Raw genomic sequence first — 11212 nt, 5'->3', positions numbered from 1 at the left:
TTAAGTTTGCCGCCGCCGCCGCAGGTTGGACATCATTTTTTTCCCCCTCCCCCCTCCTCTTGGCCGTTGAATGTTGTTTTCTTCCTTTAGGCCTACAATTTCTATTGGGGCAGCGGCATCAGCAGCAGCGGCGGCGAACAGCTAAAATCAATTTGGTCAGTGATAAAATTTTTGCAAAAGCGAATCAATTTTATGGCCGGCCGTCGTAAAAGTATTTCGATTTCGGGGCCAAACGGCAAATATCAAAAGCCCCGAAAAAAAGAATCTTTAATGATTTGTCATTAATTGCGTTTCGTATATATAGAAATGGAAATGAAAAGGCACAGAGGCAAGGGCCAGTGGCAAAAAGGAAGCACCTAAATGATATCTCTTGTGAATTTTTTTTTCTTAACCGTATTTTTTCCTGTTTTATATATTTTATTTTTTTGACTTTTTTTTGCGTTTCTTTAGATTTACAATTAGATAAAAGTTGTTGGCTACTTTATTGAGATTTTATGTCTTTAAGCCGCCCCTATGGAATCGGAATTCCCATGGTCATATCAAAATCGGTCCGTTTCCAAGAAATGCCGCCGACCAGCCATAAAACAGAAAACGAGCCAGCATAAAAAACCGCCAAATCCACAATAAAAGTATACAAATTTTCGAATGGCGATGAGCGAATTATGAGAGCATTAAATGAGTATGCATTATAATTGCAATTACACTAAATTAGCATTAACGCAGAGGGCCAAAAGAAAGGAATCCCAACGAGCGGACAGCGAGAAAAACAAAAGACTTAGGCAACGAACTTGAGAAGGGAAAGGTACTCGATTCCGTGACCGAGACCGAAGACCGAAGACCAGAAGCGAATTTCATTTCGGCTTTTCGATTAAACAGATCAAAGGGAACCTTAATGCGGTTATTAACAAGTAGCAGTCAGCATTGCTGCCACTGCCACTGCCGCTGCCTCTGTCTCTGTCAACTGCGCTGCCAGCGATTCTCTCAAATTGCATTGCCCTGCAGTTTATTATTAGTTTTGTTATTATTTTGCGTATTCTAAACAAAAAAGCAGCCGACAAACAGAGAACGAGAGCCAGAGCGATAAATATCGAAGCAGAGAGAGAGTGACAACACGTGAGAGAATTGATAGGCGACGTCAACGTCAGCGTCAACGTCGACGGCGACAGCAACAGCGATGCCAGCGGCAACAGAGGCAGAGCAAGGTAAAATTTCGTTCCGAAGGCGCAAGGTAAAATTTCATTCCGTGGCGAGCATTCGACGTGAGCGGACGTTTTGAGCGCGTGTGTTGTCGTGGCGGCGATAAGAGAATCAAGTGTTATCAGTGGCGGCGGCAAAAATTCAAAAAAAGAAATTATATAGAATCGTATATCAAATACATTACGAAAAATTCCCCCGTAAACAAAACATAAATCAAAAAATCCCCCACGAAAGCAATTCATCAAATTAAAGTTCATCAAAGTGCCAAACCGAAAAGCGAATAAAAAAATATCTATCGAATACAATGCAGCGCCACAAAAAGTGCTACAAACTGTGTTGAAAAAATCATTAAAAAAAATTTAAATTAAAATAATAATATAGGTGTAATACCTTTCAACATAAAATATACTTCAAATCTATGTGTAATCGAATCGAAAATGGCAGACGAACAAATCGCTAATATGGCAGCTAAAGAAGCCGAAGAAGCTACAAATAAATGGATTAAAGCCAGGTCAACATCAGCCCAGCAGGTGAGTTATCAATACAGTAGCTCATCGAATGAAATATGAAGCTGAGCAGCTCCGTTGTCGAGCATCGGCATCTGCGAATTATAAAATCCAAAAAAAAAAAACTTGGTCGGGGATATCAAAAAAGTTTTGCCGCTTTAAGCCAAAAGCCGAAAACCAAAAATACAGTAGCACGTCAATTAAAATTAATAGCTTCCGACTTAAGCCTTTGAGCTTAAGCCAAAAAAAAGATGTGGGAATTTGGACCAAGAAGTAAGAAAACTGAGAACCGAAATCGAAAGCCTCTATGGCTTTATTTACGACATTAGCATAGTTTGAAAATCCTTTGCAAGGGCATTCAAAATGAGATTAAAATTTGCCTGCGTGCGCAAAATGCCACAAAAAAAATAATACAAAAAAAATTAAGAAATAATACACAACAACAACAAATATAAAAAGGCGGAAAAATAATACAACGGAAGGGGGAAGAAAACAAAAAGACCGACAAAAATGAGCGGGGAATGAGACTTTAAGTGTAGCTAACCAAAAACCCTCATCAGCAGCAACAGCAACAACAACAACAATAACAAAAATAACACCAACAATAACAAAAATATAAAAAAAAAACAGCAATAACAACAACAACAAAGTGCAGGCCGCTTTCGTGCGCCCCACTTCGCTTGAAGTCGAGCCGAGTAGTCGCCAGCCATATCCCCGCCACAACCCCATTCCCATACTCATACTCATTCCCCTATCCATCCATATCCACATCCACATCCCCAGATACATTCACATCCACAAGCCACATCGTATCCCCACATCCACATCCACTTCACAGACGTAGTAGCTACTGTTTTCAAAGTTAAGATCAATGAGTGCGACGACGATGCCTTATGCCTTGGCTTTTTTGTATTTGGCCCGATGTGCAGAGAAACAATTTTTTAAGATCTTTCAGTTTTAGTTTAATTCTAGAAGTGGTTTAAAAAATTAAATTAAAATAGGATAAAGAGGCTTTGATTTTTTCTAGCCCTTGAACGTTAAAATAGGACTTAGGATGATATAATTTTTAAAAATAGGATTATGGACTTAAGTTTAGTCACCAAAAAAAATATTTTCGTAAGTTCAAATTATATTTTCCAGACTTTTGAAAGTTTGTTTCAACAAATTAGTTTACAAAAGTCGTTTAGGATTTTAGAGACGTTTGCATGTTTTACAGATATTATATATAAGTCTCCAGAACAACTATGGCAGATGGTGTTTCTATAAATTAAAAAAGTATTTACCTACTTTTTACGTAAAATATTAAAGAAAACTATTTAAATTTTCTAGTGATATGAAAATAGAAAAAACAACTTAAACAAAAATTGAAAAAAGGAACCAGAAACCTATTTCCAATATTAATAATACTTCAAAAGAAACTCAAAAAATTCTATAAACGAAATTTTACTACAATTTTTTCCTGTGTGTTACTGGCCAGGTCCGATCTGCTTTGCAACATGCCGCAAACATACAAGAGTCCATGGGGCGGCAAAGTACAAAGCCGAAAACGGCACGGGTTTAGCGCGCTCGGAGTAAAAAGCGATCAGCGAGCGGCCGGCCGACCAGCCAGCCAGCTAGCCAGCAGCCGTAGCAGCGAACCGCTTGGCAGACGTGCGCACAGCTACAGATACAGATACACATTTAAAGATACACAGATATACAGATAGAAAGATACAGATACATACGGCCGAGGGCAGAGGAGATCTGGCCCGGTCTAATAACGCTGTTGCCTGTTGTTGGCACTGGCTCTACACGTTTCGGCGGCTTCGCTTTTGTTGTTGGTTGTGCCCCTTCTCCTCCTGCTCCTGCTCTCTTCAGTTGCCTCTTCAACCAAAACTGCTTGCGGCTTCATTTGAGGCTGCTTCCGAATTACCTGCGCCTCTTGCCATCCCATCCCATTCCATACCATGGCAGGCCATGCCATACCGTGGCAGTAATGCAATGCAGTAGCAGCAGCAGCAGCCACCGCGTTATTTCCCTGCCATAAAAAGTATTAAATTGCCGCAAACAGGTGTATTTTTATGCCCAACAGGCAGTCAGCCAGTCAGGGAGGCAGCAACGGATCGTTCAGGTTTCGGGAACTGCAATTATACTCGCCTAGGCCTTGCAGGTATTCTAAAGCCCATCCAAAGCCCGATTCAGGTCATCATTTAAATCTCTTACAGCTGTGATACTAAAATTAGGAAATACCAGTTATTTTTGGGAAGGATTAGGGAAATGTTAAAGGTAGGAAAGGGGTTTATTTAAGGCTTAAGTTCGTAGTTATTTTAGGAATATTTAGTTATATTTAAAAAAAATATAACCTTTAAAAATCCATTAAAATAAAAATTGGTAAAAAATCGATTTAATAAAAGAAACTTTTTTCCAAGAATTTATTTAAATTTTCCCCTTTTTCCATAACTTCTCTGGTTCAATGTAATCTTCTAAAAATTCTTCTAAAAACTATACCTTCTTAAAATCGTGATTGCTTTCATAATGCTTTCATAATACGCGGTTTAATTGTAGCCGGTGCCGGCAAACAAAAAAAAAAGGTAAATAAATAAATAAATATAAATAAAAAAGCGGGACAGAGACCGCAATGCCGATGCCGATGTCGACGCCAACGCCGACGCACGCAAATCAAACAAACTGGCAACAACAATTACTACGACAACGGAAGTTTATTTATGAGTCGGACCGATATTTACTTAAGCGTATTGCGATAAGCTGCGAGTGACTGAGAACTCGATCGTCCATGTGTTGTTTATTTATTGTTTTTGTTGTTGTTGCTGCTGCAAGTGCGCCAAGAACACCAACAACAACAAGACGAATAACAACATCTGAGAAGAGCTTCCTCCACTTTCGAAAAAAAAAGAAAAAAAAAGATCAAAGCGGCAACGGGGTCTCTTTGATTTGGACAAGGTCGCAATTGTTTAATGTTCTTTTATGGGGATTTGAGAAAGATATAATGAGATTACAACTTGAATAAGGGATAATCTAGGGTATTTTCAAGAAAGAAAAGTCTAAAATATCTTAACCAGGAAAAGCTTTATTATTTTAATGGCATTATAATTGAACTATTAATTGGATCAAGCTTTCCAAACCCTAATCAACTTTCAGATGCAAATCGTATTTCAATTAATTACAAACAGCCGCCTTCAATTGCCACCGCAATCGATTCGAATCGAATCAAATGAAATCAAATCAATTCCCGTCACAACGGGGCGTATACTCAATTTTTTATTCACCATTTTGTTGTTGTAATAAAAAAAATGGAAAATAAAGAACGCTTAGCGCCATCGCGACTGAGTATTTGCAGCAATTAATAAAAACTGACAATATAATCGGCGCGACAAGTAGTTGGCTGCCAGCCAGCCAGCCAGCCCCCAGACATACGATTCCGAATACCCCAGAGCAGTAAGCCTTTGTCGGCATCGATTGGATAAAAAAAAAAGAAACTATATAATAATAATAACAAAAACAAAATGTATAAGAGGGGGTATAGGCAGGTAGGCTGGCAGGTACAGGCCAAAAGCAAAATATTAATAAGCACTGCCCGCAATTAATAGCGCAACTTAAGACTCTATATAGGGTAATTAAGCGGCGCTTGTGAACATTTTTCCTTTGGCAACGCCGCCGTCTAGCTACTAGCCTTGTTTTTCTTCTTGTTATTGTTGCTGCCGTTTATTTTATATAGTTTTTGTTGGTTTTTTTGTTTTTTTTCTAAACAGGTAAATAGCCACAAGCAAGTGCAACGTACGCTGTATCTGTATCTGAAGAGTGCGTATTTACTCACACGTGAAATCTTTTTTTTTTTGTTAGTTGGTTATTTGGTGGTTCATTGGCGCTGTGCTGAGAACTAATCAACAATGGAAACTACTCATCTAATGTTGAGGAGCCAGGGCTCTTGTCAATTTTCGTTGTTTGGCGGCAAACATCAGAAGGTGCGACTTAGACGAGCCACAAGATATCTAAACCTGTTGTAAGAGACTCGCAGAGCGAAAAAGTTTGGAGGAAGGAGGTGTGGGAATTGGGTGATAAAATATAGATATATCTATAAATAATAAGATAATTTCAAAAATAATTATTAAAAACAAAAGATAATCTGCAAAACTCCCTCTCTAAAGACCATAAATCCAAACAAAAATCCCAAATAAAGTCTTAAACCATAGAATTAATTCTAATTTATAACCTTATCTGTCAGATAAAATCAATTTACTATTATTAAAATGTTATCAACTAAAGTATTTGTCTCTTCTTTTTTTAAATCTAATTTATTTGACTTTGAATTTGCATTTTGAATATCTTAGTATCTGGAAACTGGTCACCTAAATGTATTTTAAAAATAGATGTTTTTGTGTCGGCTACCGTTATTTTTTTTTGTTGACCAAATTATATAAATTTATTTATCAATTTTTAGGCCTTTTTATTGGCCAATAATTGCTCATATGTTTTTTTTTTTTTGTGTCATTTGCATTTCTGTCTGCAAATTGTCGTTGCTGGCGGCTGAAAAAAAAAACAAAACAAAAAAATGGTCGGCAGACTTCAAAAGCCTGTATAAACATTGATTGAAGATTTCTTTACGATTTCTGAATGGTTATTTATGCGGAGGCAAGACCGTAGACTGGAGACTCGACCGAATTGACAGACTGACACACTGAGACACTAAAATCGTTGCCCCATGTTGTCGGCACAAATGTCTTGTTGTTCTTTTTGTTATTTACAAATTGCTGGAAAATAGCTAAACAACAAAAAAACCAAAAAACGCCGACTTGAGAATCAGCGAAACAACAAAACAAATCGCCAGATAGCTCATTTGATTGATGTCTGTGTGCCGGCAAAAAAAAAAAAGTTAAGAAAAAAATATCAGCCGACCTTAAGTTCAAAGCCAAGAACGGACGTTGAAGTTAGCAGAGCTGCTGCTGCCTCAGTTGCTGCCTCTGTCGCTGTCAGCGTCTCTGCCGATTACCACGCGTCAGCGGCCATGACAATGTGAAATTGAAATTTGTTTGACTAGCACTGGGCCTATGGGGCGTATGATTAACAACAATTTCTTGCCATGTTTGACTAAATACTTTGAGGTTGTTCTTCTTATTCTTCTGGTTGTTTTTTCTTCTCTCTCTCTCTCTCTCTATGTAAACCAAAACACCAATAACAACAAACAAACAGAAACACAAACACAAACACAACGAAACGAAACGGAACGGAACGACGAAACGAAATGCGGCAAAAATTTCTTTGATCTTATCGCAAAGCTTCTTGCTCGCATTTTGATCAAAGCAAGTTTTTCCGCCAAAACACAGAAAGAGAGAGAGAGCGAGAGAGAAAATTAAAGAGCAGGACAGCAAGAGAAACTCTGAAAGAGATAGAAAGTATCCCCCCACCAAGTAGGAGAATCCCCCTCTTATCATTACAAAATATTTTAATATTAAATCTTTAATTTTTTAGATGCCGCTGCTGCTGTTAACTGTGATGGTTTTGGCCACGTTAAGTCACCTGCCTGCCAGGACGGAAGCCAGCATGGACAGCTTCGGAGTGGCCAGCCCTAGCCTGGACAAGGATCCATTGCGGGAGACCAGCATGAATATGATCCAGCGTAACTACATGGTGATGCACTCGGCCAGTGGCTCTACCACTTCCGGGGATCACAGTCGCTCCCTGAAACGGGCCAATCTGGTCAACACCAACATCACCTGCAACGATGGCACCCATGCCGGCTTCTACTTGAGGAAGCAGCCCAGTTCCAAGAAGTGGATCGTCTTTCTGGAGGGTGGCTGGCATTGCTACGATCTGAGGTCCTGCCGAGCACGTTGGATGCGACTGAGGCACCTCATGACTTCCTCCCAGTGGCCAGAGACGAGAGATGGTGAGTTCGAAATAGTTTTTCAAGCTTGAATCCTTTTTCTAATCGTCTTTCCTCCACTTCCAGTTGGTGGCATTTTATCCCCACATCCCGAGGAGAATCCCTACTGGCACAATGCCAATCATGTCCTAATTCCATACTGCAGCAGTGACTCCTGGTCTGGCACTCGCACTGAGCCAGTTACCACGGATCCGGAGAACAGCTGGCGCTTCATGGGTGCTCTGATCCTCCGGCAAGTAATTGCAGAACTCATACCAGTGGGCTTGGGTCGAGTTCCTGGTGGCGAACTCCTCCTAGTCGGCTCCTCAGCTGGAGGGCTAGGTGTGATGCTGAACTTGGATAGGATCCGTAACTTTTTGGTGAACGAAAAGAAGTTGCAGATCACCGTGCGAGGTGTGAGTGATTCGGGTTGGTTCCTGGACAGAGAGCCCTATACCCCAGCGGCGGTGGCCTCCAGCGAGGCAGTACGCCAGGGCTGGAAGCTGTGGCAGGGATTGCTGCCGGAGGACTGCACCAAAGCCCATCCCACAGAGCCCTGGAGATGCTACTTTGGCTACAGACTGTACCCCACTCTAAAAAGTGAGTTTTAATTGCGAATTTTCAAAGTTATTTTTTAACTAATGGGATTATTTTTATTTCCAGCTCCCCTGTTTGTGTTCCAATGGCTCTTCGATGAGGCCCAAATGCGAGCCGATAATGTGGGAGCTCCCGTGACACCCCAGCAGTGGAACTACATCCACGAAATGGGCGGAGCCCTGCGCTCCTCGCTGGATAATGTGAGTGCCGTGTTCGCGCCAAGCTGTATTGGCCATGCCGTGTTGTCCAAAAGGGACTGGGTCAACATCAAAATAGACGACATATCCCTGCCCTCGGCTCTGCGTTGCTGGGAGCACTCCACGCGCCGCAAGAGACACGACAAGCAGGTCAAGCGATCCACGGAGGCCTCCACAGCGGTGTCCAGTCCGTCGCAGTCAACCCATCCGAATAGCCAAAGACACCAGAGGCATCAGCGCCAGCGGCAGCAGAAACAGAAGCAGAACAATGTGGCACGAACGGAAAACCAGCGGAGGCACAACCACCTCAGCAAGGAGGAGCGCGAGGAGCGGAAGCGTCTGCGTCAGGAGCAGCGGCAGCGACGCAAGCAGCGCCGTCGACAGCAGCAGCGCCGCCAGGAGCAGAAAAATAAGAAAAACAACAACAGCCCCAAGTCGAACACTGGCAGCGAGCCCCACAAGCAGCGACGTCGGCAGCAACTGACTCCGGAGCAGCGGCAGGAGCAGCGCAAGCTCAGACGCAAGGCGCAGCAGCAGAACATGGAGTCCAACATGCAACAGGAGCAGCCCCTGGGTGTGGCCCTGGAGGCGGAGGAGCCCCAGAAACGAAGATCCTCCAACAACGCCTCGGCCAGCACCAAGTCGAAAAGAAGACAGAGGGTGCCACGGGTGCCGGAGAAGTGTGCCTCCCGTCTGCTGGAACGCTGCAGTTGGCCGCAATGCAACCACTCCTGCCCCACCCTGACCAATCCTCTGACCGGCGAGGAGATGCGCTTCCTGGAGCTGCTCACATCCTTCGGCCTGGACATCGAGGCAGTGGCCGCCGCCCTGGGCGTGGATATGCACACGCTGAACAACATGGAGCGGACGGAGCTGGTGAGCCTGCTAACACAGCAGGTTAGCTAGACTGACTGGATACCCTGTAAATGGAAGTGGATCGATTTTAATATAATAGGGAATTAAATAGGATTGTAGGGGGAGATAAAGCATAGATATTTGGAAACAATCCCTTTACTTCCCAAAGAACCGACACCCTTTCTTCTAAAAAAAAATCGATCCACTCGTTCTTGTAAATATATACGACCCTGTATTATATAGTTTATAGGTAGGGTCGCTTTGTAAATATCACACATAATAATACCCAAAAAAAAAAGAAAATGAGAAAAAATCAGACACACCCACCCACACATACACCATAAGTGGAGCCAACTCCAATTCCTAGAAAACACCAAGAAAAAAGACATGCGCATAGTACCCAGTAATTAAGCTGAATTTATTTTTAGTAACACTCGAACTGCAGCTCGTATTCGTATTCACATTGACATTCGCACTCGATCTATATATATTATATATTTATTCATTCGCATTCTGATATCACAATCACACAGAGAAAGTGAAAAAAATCAGCTTAACGAGAAACTAAACACAAATGCAACCACAAGACTGTTTTTATGTTTTTTGTATATATATATATATATATTTTGTTCAATATATATATGTATGTATATATCGATACATAGAGTTTATAAAATGTAGGTTATATACAAACTAGATATGGCTAAATAATCGTAAATGTTTATGTAATTTATTTGATAATTTATGACCCGTTTAGGATTTTACTGGATTGTGTGTGGAATCTAGACTGTTTCAATTGCCCAAAATGCAAATGTTTATTTTTTTTTATTTTTTTTTTATATTGTTTAATACCTACCTCAGATCAGTAAGAATGAAATTGATTAACAGCTGCCTTCATGCATACATACAAATATAATCATTATCATTGCGTACCTGTGCAACGAAAATCAAATACTTAATACTTAACTTAATACCGCCCGCATTCCGTTAAAACTTAAAACTAAAATACAAAAGCATGAAAACAAACTAAAAAACATAAAAATGCGAAACCAGAAGCGAAGTGAACAAATCGAATATTTAATTGTAGCAATGTTTTGTAAAGAATTTCTAGATAAAAACTATTAACGACAAAAGCACACAAAAATAAAAATATTTAATCTAGAAATAATCATTATTAGTGTTAAGCCTGTACAGCAGTGGTTGAAGCTTAGTCCTAAGAATTGTTATGCTTAAACTTAAAATAATTTTAAACTTATGCAACTCGATGTAATTCCCAATGTAATTCATTTGTTACAGCTTTAGCTTTTGTTAGCATTCTTCAAATGAACTGGTTCCCATTTTCGAAAACAAAAAAAAGGATGATCAATCAAATAACTGAAAATAAACCAGAAAAATAATTTTATAAAATTATTGTGTTTAAATAAATGGGGAGGTTTCTTTTTTGAAAGGTTGGATACCTTAAAATAACCTTAATAATAAGGTTCTAAAACAATCAAGTTTTTTGCTTTTAATTGTCTTACATTTTTTGCAGCGAGTTTTATTTCAAAATCAGCACAAGGCTAAGCTTAAAAAAAATACATTATAAAAACCGTACTATTATAATTTTTTTTAAAAACTTAATAGTCCAAGATCAACTGCAAACTGTTATAGATTTAATGTTCCTATATAAACTGCAAAAATGTTACTTATTTAACAGTTTAACTAAAACACTACCACCTTAAAAATGAAGTGCATTTTAGTACTTTCTAGCTTAATAATTTTCTTGGCTTACACCTCCGCCCAGGAAAACTGTGTTGGCCGACCATGTGAGTGGAAATACTTTTAATTTTTGAATGCAGGATCTAAGAAAAAATTCCAGTTTTCCAGGTTTGCTCTGGAGGTAGGTGATAACAATAGTAGAAGATGCATCGCCTTCGCCATGAACGAAATGTGGTATTACGATTCGGGTTCCAGGAGCTGCAAGACAATGAAATATCTCGGTTGTGGAGGAAATAATAATC

General features: G+C 40.2%; 1 protein-coding gene across 1 annotated transcript; it reads left to right on the top strand.

Moving 5' to 3' along the window:
• The first annotated feature begins 1253 nt into the window (after positions 1 to 1253).
• Positions 1254 to 10572, top strand: Notum (palmitoleoyl-protein carboxylesterase notum). The gene is made up of 4 exons (XM_017246017.3): positions 1254 to 1727; positions 7170 to 7587; positions 7651 to 8163; positions 8227 to 10572. The coding sequence occupies exons 1-4, from the start codon at positions 1635 to 1637 to the stop codon at positions 9261 to 9263; spliced, it is 2061 nt and encodes a 686-aa protein (XP_017101506.2). The 5' UTR covers positions 1254 to 1634; the 3' UTR covers positions 9264 to 10572.
• Positions 10573 to 11212: the final 640 nt, after the last annotated feature.

This window comes from Drosophila bipectinata, chromosome 3L (genome assembly GCF_030179905.1).
Source record: "Drosophila bipectinata strain 14024-0381.07 chromosome 3L, DbipHiC1v2, whole genome shotgun sequence".
NCBI lineage: Eukaryota > Metazoa > Arthropoda > Insecta > Diptera > Drosophilidae > Drosophila > Drosophila bipectinata.
This window is presented reverse-complemented; position numbering and strand designations above follow the sequence as displayed.